Genomic DNA, 18149 nt, shown 5'->3' with positions numbered 1-18149 from the left:
TTAAAAATTTATTTTCAACTAATTCACCCGGGTTTTCGAAAAGCAATTCATGCCAGAGTACAGCACTATAACTAGTCTAAGACATCCACTCTGTCATCGCCCCATCTCCCAAAAAAATACTTTTCAGACATTTCTTGTTAAAAATTTTATTTCAAGTCATTCATTTGGGTTTTTTGCAAGCAATTCGTGCCACAGTACAGCACTATCAATAGTCTGAGACATCCAATCTGTCGTCACCCCATCCCCCCAAAAACCATTTTCAGACATTTATCGTTCAAAATTTTATTTCAAGTCATTCATTTGGGTTTTTCAAAAGGAATTCGTGCCACAGTACAGAACTATAATTACTCTAAGACATCTACTCTGTCATCGCCCCATCTCCCCAAAAACACTTTTCAGACATTTCTTGTTAAAACTTTATTTTCAAGTAATTCATTTGGGTTTTTCACAAGCAATTCGTGCCACAGTACTGAACTATAACTAGTCTAAGACACGCTTCTGTCATTGCCCCATCTCCCCAAAAACACTTTTCAGCCATTTCTTGTTAAAAATTTATTTTCAACTAATTCATCCGGGTGTTGGAAAAGCAATTCATGCCAGAGTACAGCACTATAACTAGTCTAAGACATCCACTCTGTCATCGCCCCATCTCCCAAAAAATACTTTTCAGACATTTCTTGATAAAAATTTTATTTCAAGTCATTCATTTGGGTTTTTCGCTAGCAAATCGTGCCACAGTACAGCACTATCACTAGTCTGAGACATCCAATCTGTCATTACCCCATCCCCCCAAAATCAATTTTTAGACATTTCTCGTTAAAAATTTTATTTCAAGTCATTCGTTTGGGTTTTTCAAAAGGAATTCGTGCCACAGTACAGAACTATAGCTACTCCAAGACACGCTGCTGTCCTCGCCCCATCTCCCCAAAAACACTTTTCAGACATTTCTTGGTAAAACTTTATTTTCAAGTCATTCATTTGGGTTTTTCACAAGCAATTTGTGCCAAAGTACAGCATTATCACTAGTCTGAGACATCCAATCTGTCATCGCCCCATCCCCCGAAAAACAATTTTCAGACATTTCTCGTTAAAAATTTTATTTCATGTCATTCATTTGGGTTTTTCAAACGGAATTCGTGCCACAATACAGAACTATAATTACTCTAAGACACGCTGCTGTCTTCGCCCCATCTCCTCAAAAATACTTTTCAGACATTTCTTGTTAAAACTTTATTTTCAAGTCATTCATTTGGGTTTTTCACAAGCAATTCGTGCCACAGTACTGAACTATAACTAGTCTAAGACACGCTTCTGTCATCGCCCCATCTCCCCAAAAACACTTCAGACATTTCTTGTTAAAAATTTATTTTCAAATAATTCACCCGGGTTTTCAAAAAGCAATTCATGCCAGAGTACAGCACTATAACTAGTCTAAGACATCCACTCTGTCATCGTCCCATCTCCCAAAAAATACTTTTCAGACACTTCTTGTTAAAATTTTATTTCAAGTCATTCATTTGGGTTTTTCGCAAACAATTCGTGCCACAGCACTATCACTAGTCTGAGACATCCAATCTGTCATCGCCCCCCCCCCCCCAAAAAAAAAATAATTTTCAGATATTTCTCGTTGAAAATTTTATTTCAAGTCATTCATTTGGGTTTTTCAAAAGGAATTCGTGCCACAGTACAGAACTATAACTAAGTCTAAGACATCCACTCTGTTATCAAATATCACAAAAAGGTATTTTTCAAAAACTAGGAGGCAATTAATCTCTATCTCTCAATTTTCACCGCTGCCGTCCTAAGCTCCTACTGTAGCTAGCTTCGAATATTGAACTTTTTAAAAGTAAAATATCAAAAAAAGGTATTTTTCAAAAACTAGGGGGGCAATTAATCTCTATCTCTCAATTGTCACCGCTGCCGTCCTAAGCTCCTGCTGAAGATAGCTTCGAATATTGAACTTTTTAAAAGTAAAATATCCCAAAAAGGTATTTTTCAAAAACTAGGGGGCAATTAATCTCTATCTCTCAATTGTCACCGCTGCCGTCCTGAGCTCCTACTGTAGATAGCTTCGACTATTAAACTTTTTAAAAGTAAAATATTACAAAAAAGTATTTTTCAAAAAATAGGGGGGCAATTGATCTCTATCTCTCAATTGTCAGAGCTTCCATCCTAAGCTCTTGATAAAGCTAGCTTCGAATATTGAACTTTTTAAAAGTATAATATCATAAAAAAGTGTTTTTAAAAAAATCGGGGGCAAATAATATCTATCTCTTAATTGTCACCGCTGCCGTCCTAAGGTGCTGCTGAAGCTCGCTTCGAATATTTAACTTTTTAAAAGTAAAATATCACAAAAAACGTATTTTTAAAAAACTTTGGGGCAATTAATCTCTATCTCTCAATTGTCACCGATGCCATCCTAAGCTCCTGCTGAAGCTAGCTTCGAATATTGAACTTTTTAAAAGTAAAATATCACAAAAAGATATTTTTCAAAAACTATGGTGGCAATTAATCTCTATCTCTCAATTGTCACCGCTTTTGTCCTAAGCTCCTGCTGAAGATAGTTTCGAATATTGAACTTTGTATTTTTTAAAAGTATAAATGACAAAAAAATGTATTTTTTAAAAAATAGGGGGCAATTGATACTTATATCTCAATTGTCACCACTACTATCCTAAGCTCTTGCTGAAGCTAGCTTCGAATATTGAACTTTTTAAAAGTAAAATACCACAAAAAGGTATTTTTTCAAAAACTAGGGGGCAATTAATCTCTATCTCTCAATTGTCACCGCTGCCGTCCTAAGCTCCTGCTGAAGATAGCTTCGAATATTGAACTTTTTAAAAGTAAAATATCATAAAAAGGTATTTTTCAAAAACTGGGGGGCAATTAATCTATATCTCTCAATTTTCACCGCTGCCGTCATAAGCTCCTGCTGAAGCTAGCTTCGAATATTGAACTTTTTAAAAGTAAAATATCACAAAAAAGGTATTTCTCAAAAACTATGGGGCAATTAATCTCTATCTCTCAATTGTCACCTCTGCCATCCTAAGCTCCTGCTGAAGCTAGCTTCGAATATTGAACTTTTTAAAAGTAAAATATCACAAAAAGATATTTTTCAAAAACGATGGTGGCAATTCATCTCTATCTCTCAGTGTTCTACGCTTCTGTCCTAAGCTCATTCTGAAACTAGCTTAAAATACTGAACTTTGTATTTTTTTAAAGTATAAATGACACAAATACTTATTTTTTCATAAATATTGTGCACTTGATAAAGATATCTCTATTGTCACCACTACTATCCTAAGCTCTTGCTGAAGCTAGCTTCGAATATTGAACTTTTTAAAAGTAAAATACTACGAAAAGGTGTTTTTCAAAAACTAGGGGGCAAATAATCTTTATCTCTCAAGTATCGCCGCTTTTTTCCTAAGCCCCTGCTGAAGATAGCTTCGAATATTGAACTTTGTATTTTTTAAAAGTATAAAGGCAACAAAAAGGTATTTTTCAAAAATAGGGGGCAATTGCTCCTTATCTCTCAATTGTCACTGCTACTATCCTAAGCTTCTGCTGAAGCTAGGTCAACTCATAAGACTATTTTATCATCGTTAACCGTTTCCAAAGATGAGAATCCGTTTTCATTATATCGACAAGCACTCCCTGAGAAAATATCTCCCTTTGAATAGACAACTCTAGAAAATCATCATCTAGAATCAAACCTTTGTTCATACACACTAGATTGCCCATAATTTGCTCTTTCTCGAGTCTATCCATTTTTTAGAGTCCTAACACTTTCACAACCAACTTCAGACTAACCAGAATTTTTTTTCTACACTAGAAAATATACGCTTGTCTACTATAGAAAGAAAAATACCATTGATTTAGAAACAATTTTACTGAGCATAATTACTACAATAATATTCACTGATGCCTTTTGTTCTCATGAATATATTTCGATAGGACATCTAATGCTGACCGAAGTTTATTTATATGCACAATATTCAGTTTCGCAGCAAAACATAGTTGTTCCTCCTGCTTAAATTTGCTTAATGATATCACGTATCTAGCATACATATCGTCCCATTCAAGGCATAGTCTACAGCCACCGGTTATTTCCACAGCCACATTGGGTACTCGTATATCATTACTGCTGCCGGCTCCATAATCAATCTCCACTAATATAAATGCTACATTCATTTTCTCTACTAATATTCTCTCAAATAAACTATTCTCTCTAAAGTAGATTCTATTACTTATATGAATTTTAATGAAAACCATTGCTTTTATTTATATCCCATCACCTGTCGAGTTATCGTCTATTGAGCAACCACCGATGTCTCTGATTGGTTCCTAAAAATTGAGTGTTGCCTCAAAAACCAGTCTGGTTGTTACCTTGCCAGCTTTTAAAATGCCCATGTCTAACTCTAATGTCACACGCGTGGGTTTTTCTTGCGCAATTCCATGTATTTTTTCATGTACCGTTCAAATCAACAGCAATTCCAAGTATTTTTTCATGTACCGTTCAAATCAACAGCGATTCCATGTATTTTTTCTTGTACAGTTCAAATCAGCACCTCCGTGAAGCTACGGTGCATATTCTTGTAGGCGTGAATGTACGGTTGAATTTACGGTTCAAATCTTATATACTCTTACTACTAGTGACGTTAAAAATTTAAACCGAGCGTACATTACGTCGTATAAATAAAAAAGATCATGGCAGCGTTGTTTCTGCATTAAATTTTAATCAAAAACGAACAAAGATTAATTTTAAAAAAACAAAGTTTTTCCGAGGGAAGTAAAGATTAATTTTGAAACTTAAAACGGACAAAAATTATTACTTCACAGCCTATTTAATATATATTTAATATAACTGGTGCAAATAAACCAACTAATTATGTTTCCCTATGCTCTTATGATTATACAAAACTAGCGCTTTACTGAATACGCAAAATATTATAGGAGTTTTGGCACAGTAAAAACAAACCAATTAAGGACTTGATAGCACATTTCCACAAAGTCAAATTCACGAAAACCGATTAGGTATAAATATAAGCTTCTAAATGAGCCCTTAAACAGCTTTCTTTTGTTACAGTAGCCTTCTAGTTTCTACTAGTCATTATGCGATTTATAAAACCCTGTCTTCATTATGGCTTTTTCAGGCGAAGTTGGCCGAGTAAAAACAGCTTTTTACTCATCGAAAAAAACGTTCCTGAAAAACATGTATTGTTTTGTGAAGTATGGTTAATGAACTTTATGTTATAGACTAAAGTTTTTCTTAGCTGTCAAGGTTGTTTACACTATTTTTTAGAGCTGTCTTATCTCCCCTAGATCGGTGATACTTAGAAATTATATTAAGAATAAGTTTTCAACTGAAACTAACAAGTGACATTAAAAATTTAAACCGAGCATACATTACTTCGTATAAATAAAAAAGATCATGGCAGCGTTGTTTCTCCGTTAAATTTTAATCAGAAACGAACAAAGATTTATTTTAAAAAAAGTTTTTCCGAGGGAAGTAAATAGCGAAGTTAAAACTTAAAATGGACAAAAATTATTACTTCACAGCCTATTTAATTCATATTTAATATAACTAGTACAAATAAACCAACTAATTATGTTTCCCTAGGCTTTTATGATTATAAAAAACTAGCGCTTTACTGAAAACACAAAATATTATAGGAGTTTTGGCACAGTAAAAGCAAACCAATTAAGGACTCCTTTAATAGAATCAAAATATTATCAATCCCTTTTAAGATAAAGAAACAATCCATTTTAGGATTTTCTTCTTTTTTTCACGTTTAATTTGGTATCACTTCTGCACAATGGCTCAGTTCAATGATTGGCTCTCGTTTTGGTTCTTTAAAGGACATTTCATGATTAGTTTGTACACAAGTTCAGATTAAGGTCATCTCGATAGTATTAGGTCTATAGACTAGCTTTAGAATTTGTATCATAGCTGATAGAGAAATAATCGGATTTCCAGAGTTCATATTATGTCTTATTTGATCTTCATTTCAAGTGATGCTAAAGCATATTTCTTACAATTTAAAACTGTATATTACCCGCTATTGGTATTATAGCTGGTGAGAGCAAAATGCTGCTTGATGAATCAGTTCAATATTTCTGCATGCTGTTCAATTGCTTCATGGCTACTAAAGAAATATTTAGATTTACGATCGTGTTTTTAACATAATTTTAATTGTATAATGAAAGTTACTAATGTCACAGATGGTGGAAGACTATGAAAAGCTTTATAGATTCGTTTAGTGTTGTCAGGCTACATCACAGTTCATATAATTATCCAGTATTAAATGGCATTATAGGTTAGAGATTTGTTGGGGCCCAAGCGGATTTTTGACCTCACACTGCCGCAGCGTATTCTCTCCCACTTCCAGAGAAATCATAACTAAACAATTAGTCTGTGACCTCTTTGCGCTCACATGATTATTTCATATTTAAATAGGCTTAATCGAACCATTGAGTAAAGCATCCTTTACTCTATTATTAAACACTTCTAATACAAGTCTCGTATAATTAAACAATTTTCTTAGAGTTAAATTGCAATAAAAACCTGCTTTACTAGAAAATGTATCTACGTTAATCTTCCCCCCGTCCGCTTGAGTGCAATATCGTCACCGATCAATTTTGTGTCTAGGGTATAATATTTATTAATTTTGTGTGAGCTTGTGCGGATCAGAGCGGGGTTCAAACCAAAATCAATAGACCATAAGAGGAACTTAATGTAAATTTAGTTGTTGGCATTATCGAAGTGCTTCATTCGATTTATTATTGCACCTGCCATCCGTAAACACTCTTCAGACATTTGAAATTACTGCCATAAAATCGCTACCAACTGACGTGCGTTGCACCGAGAGGTATTGTTCAAGTTGAGGCAATGACAGAAAAGAGGGGAAATACATAATTTGGAATATATATTTGCACATTAGAGGGGGACGGGGATAAATTATTTGAACAGTTTGAAGTTAGAAAACAATTCTTACTTCACAATATGCGGAATAACTGTACGTAACACATTTTGCATGCAGACCCGCTATACTTTACCCCCACTCCCTAATGTGCAAGTATATAGCCCAGATTTGTTTCTAACGTATTATATTTTCATCATATTTTGTGATATTTCATCATCCAACTTTAACATTAGAGCCTTGTTTATCTACTAGAAGGAACTCTTGTTGGGATGAAAGTGAAAACAACTGCCTTGAAATAATACCCTAATATCAGTTTGGTGAACTGTTATTCTCAGTGTAAATTTTGGATTCGCTGCTGGATGATCTTTGTTGTTACTTTAGTCTTAGGTAATTTCTTTTATTTAAACCAGTGGTTTAAGTAGCTCCTTTTTAGTTACAAATCTGTTAAAACCTTAATTATTCGGAGAAACCTTATGAAAAATATGAAAAATTGGTTGGGATAATGAGTTGCTAACCTACAACGAAATTTTTAAAAACTTAAAAGGAAGGGTGTGAATTTTATTTTGTACATATGACTCCACTGCTACTACTAACAACTCAAGGCAAAACCATCCAATCTGCAATCTGAGGACAACACAGCTATGCACACTCTTCCTCCATCCCAATCTATTCAACGCCTTCCTCTTTACACCCTCCCAAGAAGTTGTTGTTTCCCCTAAATCTTTCCTTCCGACATCCTCCCATCCCATGAGGGGAGGAACTGCATTTCGTGTGCCCATAGACCCGTGATTCCCAACGTGTGGCACAATGTTCACCGGTAGAGCTCGGCAATATTTCGGTGGGTCATGGGCAGGACGTGCACCCTTCAGCTGACTACTTTAGAGTATTTATTTTTAAAAAAAACGATTTTTTATTTGAATGCATCATATTCAAATGCGTTTAAAGAGCACAAAAAACATGATAGTAATGCAATGAAGTTATAATCTGTATAAAGAGGTGTGTTGGTAACTTAATCCCTGCAATTCAACCCCATTTAACTTAACCCTCGTGCAACTGAACCCACGTGCAACTCCACCCTATTTAACCGAACCTTCGTGCAACTGAACCCCTATGCAACTCAACCCATGTGTAAATCAACCCCATTTGACTGAATCGTCGTAAACCCCGTTTAAATGGACCCCATGCAACTCAGTCCAATTTGACTGAGCCTCTTTACAACTCAACCACATTTAACTAAACCGTCGTTCAGCTGGACCCCACTTTAAATCAAACCTCTTTTGACTTAAACATAATGTAACGCTCATATTTAAATTAAGCCTTATTTCACTGAACTCAACCCAAGGCCTAAGAATAAGTTTGAATCAGTATTGATTAGAAGCTCAAAATAAGCTTCTTGCTTCTTTCGGATTTTCTTGCTTATATTACCTATTTGGGCAAGCTAAGATGAAACCACATCTGTGGTTTCATCTATCATCACTGAAGCGGATTTTCTTCAAAATGTCGATAAGCACGGATTTTCTTCAAATTGCAATAAGGACCTAATCCTTGGCGAATTACGTTATTGACTTTTTGTTTCCCAAGTGACACCTTTTCAAGGACAGACTTAGGAGGAAGGCTTTTTATCATTGGCACAAGTCTATCCACAGCATTTCAGGGCAAGTCATTTTCAACAATAAATGCAGATATTTTGGCCTCTGTGGTCTCCAATTCGCGCTTGTTTACAGTAAGCATGCGATTGAGTGGTATGGGGCCACGATTTGCAGCATCTTGGCTTCTGACATGCTCTTTGTGGTAATCGGACCCCATATATTTTCTCAGCTCCGAATTTCCATAGGCTAGAGATTTCTTACAATACAAGCAATGGGCTTTTTCATCTGAAGAAGACTGACTATAAATTTTTTGATTCCTGGAAATATTTTTTTTTCCTAGCAAGGGGTCGAAAATCCGGTTTCTTGCCCTGCAAAATCCGGGCAAGTGGAAACACTAGAGATCGAAAATCCGAAAAATTCCTGGAAATATTTTTTTTCCTTGCAAGGGGGTCAAAAATGTGGTTTGCCCTGCAAAATCCGGGCAAGTGGAAACACTGAGCTAAACTGATTTAGACCAAAGACCAAGAACCAGCAGAGCCGTGATTGTACCAAATTTCTGTCACTGACAGCCAATGAAAACGCTTCTATTGGTGGGTGCAGTTGCTTGCGTGTATCTTTTCGTGCATGGCAAAGTTAATAATTACTCCTTTCAAGTAGGAATATATCAAGTTTCATTCTAAATGGCTGGATTTTGATTCCGGCCTTAAATATTATGATTATCCTTTTTTTAATGTGTGAATGGGGAGGAGAGAGGGTCTTTGAAATTGGGCCTCAACTCTAAGATTAGAAATAGCTTTTACTCCGGTCGGGCTTAAATTTTAATAGGATGTAGTCTAGTCTTGAAATACACACAAGTCAGAAAGAACTTGAAGAAAAATTGAGAGATATTAGGAGTATCCAAAGCTTTATAGGCTCAAACATTTCTGCTGAAAGAAAATTTCTAAAAGAATATTGTGACGGTAGCGATTATTATACTTGTAAGCAGGATTGAATAGTGAACCAATCGTCTTTTTATTTGGAAACTTCGGGTTAAGTTTGTTATGTAATATCAAACCAGCCACCAGTTAATGCACACCTTTATGGAGTGGGAGAGTTTTTGGAGTGTTTCAGTAACCGGCTATTGCTGGGGCAACAAAGAAAGAAAAATTAGACACGTTTGGGTGTGAAGCACTTTTTATTAATCTCCAGAATTTTTCCGTAAACTTGCAAAGGTGAATGGGTAGGGGACTATTCAAAGGGGAGATTTTAAACATCAGTATGAGGATTTTTGATCATGGAAATTTCAGTAGTAGACCTTTTATGGTTTCAAGCCTTTGCACTCCAAAAATGCCACTAAAATTAGATTTTGGTGCCATAAGACATATTACGATGGTGTTGTCCCGAGGAAGTTTTAAAAAGCGTGTAAGTGTGAATTTTAGATTTCAAATAACATTAAACAGAGATAGCTATTTGCTGCAAACATGACCTTCAAGTGTGTTCGAGCACCCTAGATATGATAAGCTCTGCAAATTTTAAATATATAGGACAGAAGGATAGCATACACACAGTGCCTTTTAATTTAGTTTTAAAGCATAATGTGCAAATTGTATAACTATGTAGGGTTGACATACCCAATATCCTTAGACACGTAGCTACTGGACCGCTCAACTCATCTGTGCTAAACAGAATGGCTGTCTCAAAATTTGCCCCTCCGATGAGCCTCCTCAGATGTCTCATACGACTACCCCTTCCATAAAACTTTATATATTAATAATCGGCAAATAGCGTGACTTTAGTCCTTGTCTTGGGGGTTGTAGGGGGAGGTGGGGCTGTCATACCCAAAGACGGGATTACTGGTCCTTTCTACTATGCTGAACAAAATGGCTATCTCAAAATTTTGATTGGATGGGTTTGTAAATTAGCGGCTGGGGGGGGGCGATAGCCCTCTAATCACTTTTGACTCTTTAAAAGGGAACTAGAACTTTCAATATCCAAGCGAATGGGCTCCTTTTGAAGTTGATTGCCAGGAAATATTGCTTTCTTGTTCCTCTGCTCTCTTTCTTTTTAAGGGACGGTGAGGGGGTGCTATATGAAGAACTATTTCCAAATCAGATAAACTTGTTATTATTTTGATTAATAATTATTCAAGGTATTCTAGAGCCAACAATACACCATTTGGATGTAAAACATATACTTTTTGGGCCTACGGATTCGCGTTTGCCATTGCCTGGAAATATTGGTTTCTCCTTCCGTCTTCAGCAGCAATTGCCATTGCAGAAGAACCAAAAGTCAACGAAACACTGTGATGTTCTCACTGGAGAAACAAACTACGACAGACAAGTAGCTGTAAGTACTCGATTTCTAACAAAGGAATAGTAATATATCGAATTAAAAATATATCAGAAAATAATAATATCGATATGATTTCTAAGAAAAGTTTAAGTAATATTGAGCAAAGAATTGGTAAGGTCCATGAAACGTATATCGATTCGTTCACTTCTCATCGAGTTTTTTTTTAAGTTATATTGACCATAACAGTCATATATGATACTTAAGTTTGAAATTAAATAATTGGAAGAATTTTTCCAAAATTTAGATCTAAAATATGAAAATTAGTTACTGCTTCTGACGAAAAAAAAATTTGTCGAGGCTTCAACTCATCATCACTTATCAACTTTTCTTTTTTATGGTATCACTAACTGTAACTGTGACATTACGTATGATTATTAATGTTTTATTGAAAGTAAAGCGTTTGTAAGTTATTTCCAAAATGTAAAAATTATTTAGAGGCTCGCAAAATCGTTCCTCGAAAAAAAAAGAGTATCGGCTCCTCATGAGTCACCAATCTTTTCTTTTTTTTGGGGGGGGGGGAGGAGGGGATTAAATTGACTGTAACATTGACCTGTGGAGATTTTTACAAAGTTTGAAAAGTAAATATTTTGGTCGGAAATACGACTTTCAAATGCGAAGCTTATTTATGGGTCTCCGCAAAAAAAAAAGATAATAAATATCGCTGTTCCTGACTCCTTGTAACTTATTATTGTTTTTTTTTTTTTTTTAGATCCAACAGACCATAACGGTGATAAACCATAATTGTGGCATTAATCATCTAAATTTGTGTGTAAATCATTGGTAAGATCTTTCCAAATAGAACTTTAAGCATAAAATTATTTACTGGCTCGTAAAACAATCGACCGATTCACTAGCAAATAGGTCATCTAAGTTCTTTTCTTTTTTTAGGACTAATTGGGCACAACAGATACAGTTGTATAACAATCTAAGTTTTAGTCCTGTGAAATTTAATTACATGCTGCTGGCTTTAGACAAGATATAAGGTCTTTTTCTGCCACCCCAATCATTACTAACAGTTTACTGTCACTTCGTGGAACATGAGCGTGGAATATCAAAAATTGCTCTTCTTTATTTGTAAAAATATAGAATTTGCTACAAAATTTAGAGATGCAACCTCCACATGTAAAACTAGACATGATTAGCTATTTTTTCTTTGGATAGTTTTTACCATGATCCTGGGCAAAAAAAAGCAAGATGAAAAAATATATAAATAGCGAGAATAAGGGAAAGAGATGTTTAGAGGTTTTTTATTAACTTTGTGCCATAACCAGTGCTTGGAATATTTTATACCAACCCGGGCTGCAGTCCCATAAACACTTATTGTTGAAAAAAAAAAATCTCAAAAATAATTCTCTTTTTACAAATACAAAATATTATTTTTTTTTTTTTTAATGTAACGTTTTTCAGGCCCAAAAAAAATATTCAAAATTTGTACATTCCCCTCCCACTTCTCTGCGTATTTATTGTTTTTTTTTATTTGCCGATATTATTTTTTGCCGAAAGACTGATGCAAAAGGACATTGCTCCTGTGTAAAGATCAACCTTTAGGTTTCGACAAGAAACGATTGTGTTTAAGATTCTAATAAGCTTTTTCTAAATGACCCATGAAAACTACTTTTTAAAGTTAATGGGTTTTTTTTGTGACAACCAATTTAGGTCTTTGACTTCGTGTCAGCGGTAAGACCGGTTTAGAACACTACTAATTAGATGTGTATAACTCAACTTGCTAGCAAAATGTGTTTAGTGTCCGTTATTTCTTTTAAGATATTGGATCAAGAACTCCGACGTGATTTTGAAGATAGCGAGAGTCTTGAAGAGCTGTATGAAGAAGAACTGAAAGCTCGATCGAAACCAGGTGAGATGCTGGAAGTCAAGTTACAGGAATGTCCAGAGTTGCTCAAAAAAGGTACTTGTTACGCCCCAGTAAAACTTAAGTCTGCCTTACTCCAGTAAGGCAGACTGGAAAGTTAATCTACCAATGAAACTACAAGAAACAGGTTTCTTGCCGGAACAGTTTTAGTCTCGCATCCGCTAAGGGTGCTAAATAAAAGGAACTGAGAAAGCCTATCTGAAGCTATCGGTGGGAGTTGAGAGGGTGATATTATAATCGATTAATATTAATGAAAGAATAAATTATGTTAAAGTTAAATTGATTTTACTGTGGCTATAATTGGATATTTAAGTGATATATCACAAAATCTAAAATAAAATGATTTGTGAGTGAATTCCAGGTGGAAGAATAGTTAACCACAAGAGTGTATGTACTTAATGAGGTCAATAACACAACATGGACAACAATGCTTCCCAGCAACAGTACTGTCGTTTTCAGTTTTGTTTACCATTGTCGAGGGGTTACTCTTCAAATTTGTTGTCATTGTTGAGGTCTAGTTGGTCTAACGTATATACGCTGATAGTTTCAAGCTGATCAGAGAAAAAAGCTTTTGGTCTATTTAGGACTGTCGCAAACCACAATAAATTTTTTCCCAAATGTTCTTGCCCGTTTTACCAAAAAAGTTGCAAGTCTATCAGACCACATAAATGTTATCTCTGTTGGAGTCCCCACGTCTCAAGGACTTGATGATGTACGCTTCATGTTGACTAAATATAAAGTAATTTTGTCCATTTGGACCTCATTTTAAGGGGGTGAGGCACCTCAAAATAAGAATTTGTCTGCGCACTAGGGCTCCCTAGGCTTAGGACCTACGGATGTAGATTTCAAGTCGTTTGTAAAAGACGAGTTGCCTTTTTTTCAGGTAAATCCATTTTTTCTCTTTCTTTTACATTGGGGTCACCTTAGGAAAGGCTTTAAAAAAAAAACACTTTTGGCAGATCTCTTGTCTCATACCTTATTATTTAGAACTATGGTCTCTTCTCTAACCCAATTTTCAGGCAAATCTAAACTCATGATTTATAGACTTAAGTTCCAATCCAAAAATAACATTCTGGCCAATCTCTGGGACTCCCATGCCCCAGACCTAAACTTGTTCTGTGAATTAGATTCCCTAGAGCTAGAAACAGAAAAATGTAACTGAGCCGTTCGAAAAATAATGTTTTGGGCTTTTCTTATACACTGTTTTATTTTTTTTTGGGGGGGGGATTATTAGTTTTCTTCTGTATTGTGATTTTCTTGACCCAAGAACTTAAAATTATAAGTTACTGACCTTTTGGAAAAAGTTTCCCGTTTTAAGCGGTCCGTGTCCCCAAAAAACTGTTTTGTGTGTGTGTGTGAATTAGGGTTGCTTTGGCCGGGTGACTCTCGGTTACAAGTTTCATAATGTGCGGAAAAAGTTTCATGGCCCTTTTTTGGACCCTTTTTTAAGACAATCCATTTTTTTTTCCGAGTTTTTGTTGTATATTTCAGTCTCAATAACTTGCAAACAAGATTAAGAAAACGTGTTGTGTCCATTTTTGGACCCCATTCTTTTGGGTTCGCGGCCTCAAACTAATCTACATTAAGGCTTTATTGGCCCAAGGACTCACGGTTTCTCATCAAACACAAAAGGGTTTTTGACCCATTTCCGGTTCCTATTGCCCAGAAAACGATCCCTAAAATTTCAAGCCAATCAGACTGCCATGATCAAAGACGCCCGTCTTTTTTTCCACTATAAACCATTCCTGTAAATAATGGGTGGTTTTTGTAATGTTAGACCCTTGCTCTTAGAGCTGCACTGGTTACGTCTTTCCTGTAGCCATATTTATTGCACCTAAATAATCTCGTAGAACACACTGCCTTTCCATTTACAAAATTATGCAAATGAAAATATATAAAAACGGGTGTAATATTTTAAAGCAAGACAGTGGACAAAAAAAAAAAAAAAAAATTATAAATAATAAAAAAAATCCGAATATTTCGGCTTTACGTTCGGAAGGTTTTATAAGCCAAAAAAAAAAACAAAAACAAAAAAGAAACAACAAACTAGTTTTTTTTAGGAACAACAAACTAGTAATAAACCTAAAGTTGTGTGATCCCCATAGACATAGTTATTTAAGATTTCGACTATTTTGAGCAATATGTGTATTTCAATATTATTTTTGGTGGGGGGGGGGCAATTAAAAAGGACAGCCCTCCAACCTCTTTTCAACGTCCTCTTCAACATGGGGGCATGGCATTCCTGGAAGTATAGCTATTAGGCCTTTTGACTAATTCTGATAAAATGACAATTCCAAAATTCCAACCAGTTCTGAGCAAAAGGTTACAGTAAAATGGACTGTAGAGCCTTTACAAAAAAAAAAGAAAACTAAACTCCCTATTCTCCCCTGGATACGCCCTTGTCTAAGTCATAAATAATATAAGAAATAAAACAGACAGGGGAATCATTTCATTAAAACACCTTAGAAATGGGTTCATTAAAGTAATTGATAAATTAAGTTTAAATTACTTACTTATGACCTATGTTTGAATTTAAAAGTTTACAGTAAAATGAACTGTAGAGCCTTTATAAACGAAAAAAAAACTAGACTAAAGAAAACATATAAAGCAAAGAAAAGAAAGCTATAAAGAAAAATCACATGTTAATAACGTCCAATGTGATAATATACAATAGCGCCGAAAGGAAGAAAAGTATGAGAAATTAGGTTATCTCTCTGGTATATCATAATGCAATAAAGCAACAACTTTGATATAGTAGTTTGTGTTGGGTTTGAAATGAGATCTAGCTAAATGAACTATTATATTTATTTAAAAAATTTACATATGCCTTAGGTTCAAACAATTATAATAAAATACTGGTGAACCAGGTTATTTATTTTTTTAATTAGTTACTTATGACCTATGTTTGAATTTAAAAGGTTACAGTAAAATGAACTGTAGAGGAAATCTAAGGTTATAAGTGGACTCAGGTCAGAAATCTTACGAATGCTTTTAATTTTCTTCTTTTAATGTTAGGTTTCAGCTGGAAAACCAGGTCCATAATTATTAAACTAGACCAGCTCAGAATGTCCAAACGCCTTTTGCTCCGTCGATGAGATCCATCTTTTCTTTTAGGCATGTTGGACCTAAATGTTGGTTAGATGTGCCCGAAGATATTAAACATATTAAGGAATTATCTGAGTTTGTGTTTCGAGTTAAAGGACTTCGTTTTAGTATCTATGGGTAAAGGGATTACTCTCGAGTCATATTTTGTAGATGGCCAAAAGTCAAAATGAGTATTTTTGTGTGTATTTAAGTGGTTAATTATTGCTAATTTTCGTTAGTAAAGCTATGCATATTTAATATTTAAAGTAAAATTATAGTGAGAATGAACCCTAAAACAGACCTCGTTGAGGTCTCTAGGTACAGAGTTGTGAATTAAAATCTGTAGTATCTGTTATGTTTTCTTTTCTGTTGTTTTTAGTATACTATGGTACGGAATGTCAAACAAGTGCTCTGGCACTGCTGATTAAAAAAGAGTCTGTTTTTTTATTATTTTTCAAAGAACGATTTATTGCATTTTTATGCTGACACAATCCATTTCCTAAATTTTGGCAGATCTTCCCACATAAAATTTTCCACAAGAACAAGGTATTTTATACACCCCGCTTTGTACATTTTTTGGAATCGTATCTATTCCTCTATTCAGTAAAGAGCCTATGGTTAATTGGGATTTATTGATAAGACATGCTGCTCTTTAATAAGTCTAAGCTAGTGAGCGGAGTAGAAATCATAACTTGTAAAGCTCTTAAATACCAACTTTACTGGAAACCATACAGTATTTGTCACGTATCCATTGGCTGTGTTTCGTTTTTAGCATCCCTAAGCAATCTTATGCTTTCTCTAAGCAGGATCCGTACTTATGTATTCTTTTCTTCCTTGTAGATTTTGTTACCTTATTTCCGGCTGTGAACATAGCTAAAAGTAAGCTCTCCGTATTAACGTTTACTCAAAAGACCATACATGATATGTCCAGTTGGAGTGAAGATACTGAAGAGGAAAGAGAAAAGCTAACAGAATATGTAAGTCATAAACCTCTTACGGATTTTAAGACATAAGTATGAAAAGGGCTCCGAATTTTATTGAATATGTGATGAAAGTACCTATGTGAAAGTCCGCTGTTTTATGTCAGTTGTCTGCTGGGAATTAAGACCAAAAATTGAATTTTTTTTTTTTTTTTTAATATGGAATTTTTGAAACGTGGAATGACGTCATAGATTTTGTAACTAAAATTATATTCGAGGGCCAAAAGGAGAACAATTTTTTTTCTTTTGTTTCAAAATCATATTTTGTTTCTCCTTTTAATTTCGCCTTATTATTTTTGTGTAATTCCAATGACAAGATTTGATGTTTTGCCATGTTTTCTAAAAGATATAGTAGACGCCCTTAATGCTTGCGACAGAAGCTTCTTCTCCAATTTCCCGCGTACTGTTAAAAGTTTTTCATTTTGTTGTAGCACGGCAGAAACCAGTTTTCCTACCCTAAGAAGATTGAAAAAAATACCTTTCCTTCGGTAAACAGACTCTTAAGCTAGAATTGTAACCTGTTTTTTTCCTAATAGATTAGAAAATAATTTATTGAAAACTAAGCCCCGACCAGGAGAGTAGAAGAGGGCTCCGGGCCAATTAAGACACGCAGACGGTGGTCTATTCACAATTTAAGAAAAGGATAAACGAGAAGACCTTCGATAATGTCTTAACCTCTATCGATGGTAGAGTGCGTGAGGATACAGGTGTACTGCAAGAATAACTGCCTTTAATAAAGGCTGTCTGGCACAGGGATACAGATTTGCCGAAAATTTGCCGAATTCTCGGCGAGAATTTGCCGAAATCCATTAGACTCAAGCCGGACTTTCCTTTTTGGCAGCAGATTTATTACTACGTTAGGCTTGCCCAACCCCCACTCACACCAAAAAAATCTTTTCGATACTTACAATTTAAATAGCCAGAATATTTATGGCAAGTTCCGAATTGAATCTTTTTTTTTTGATGGTTATAAGACTGAAACCCATCAGCTGAATAAACTTCCAAATCTAAATCTTTTATAGGTTTATTTCTTGTGCTGCAAAAGCAATGGATATTCTTCCAAAAACTAACTAAACTAAACCTGCTATTGTGATATAAAATCTTTGAACTCTCTACATATAAATCTTAATTTATTTTTTTCTTAAGTTGTATTTAATCGGACCTAAAATGGTTGAATTTGCAGCTTTGACATTACTGTGTGGGTAGTCCTAATTTCTGTTTGCAATATCTCCAAAAACCTGCAAACCACCAACTCCGTGCATCTTTGACGCTATTCATAGTGCCTTACAGCATCATTCTATTCACCACGATGAGTAGTCCTATGGATTGTTTCACAGAGACTTGATGAATTTGGACAAATATTCCGTTTGTA

At 34.9% G+C, this 18149-nt stretch overlaps 1 protein-coding gene across 4 annotated transcripts in view; it reads left to right on the top strand.

Annotated features, from left to right (window-relative positions):
- Positions 1 to 18149, top strand: part of LOC148949267 (cobalamin trafficking protein CblD) — a 64005-nt gene that overhangs the window by 38124 nt on the left and 7732 nt on the right. The window contains exons 1-4 of one of the 4 annotated variants that reach the window (XM_089092908.1): positions 7202 to 7310; positions 10650 to 10837; positions 12608 to 12749; positions 16638 to 16774. In XM_089092908.1, the coding sequence (XP_088949034.1) occupies positions 7283 to 7310; positions 10650 to 10837; positions 12608 to 12749; positions 16638 to 16774 (495 nt within the window). In that variant the 5' untranslated portion in view covers positions 7202 to 7282. Of the gene's footprint in view, positions 1 to 7201; positions 7311 to 10640; positions 10838 to 12607; positions 12750 to 16637; positions 16775 to 18149 lie in introns of those variants that run through there. The other 3 variants (XM_089092906.1, XM_089092907.1, XM_089092905.1) reach the window with 3 other exon arrangements.

The sequence above is a fragment of the Artemia sp. Qi Xiang Cuo genome, chromosome 8 (assembly GCF_049724085.1).
Source record: "Artemia sp. Qi Xiang Cuo chromosome 8, ASM4972408v1, whole genome shotgun sequence".
Lineage (NCBI taxonomy): Eukaryota > Metazoa > Arthropoda > Branchiopoda > Anostraca > Artemiidae > Artemia > Artemia sp. Qi Xiang Cuo.
The sequence above is the reverse complement of the archived record's forward strand: the minus strand, read 5'-3'. Positions and strand labels throughout refer to the sequence as shown.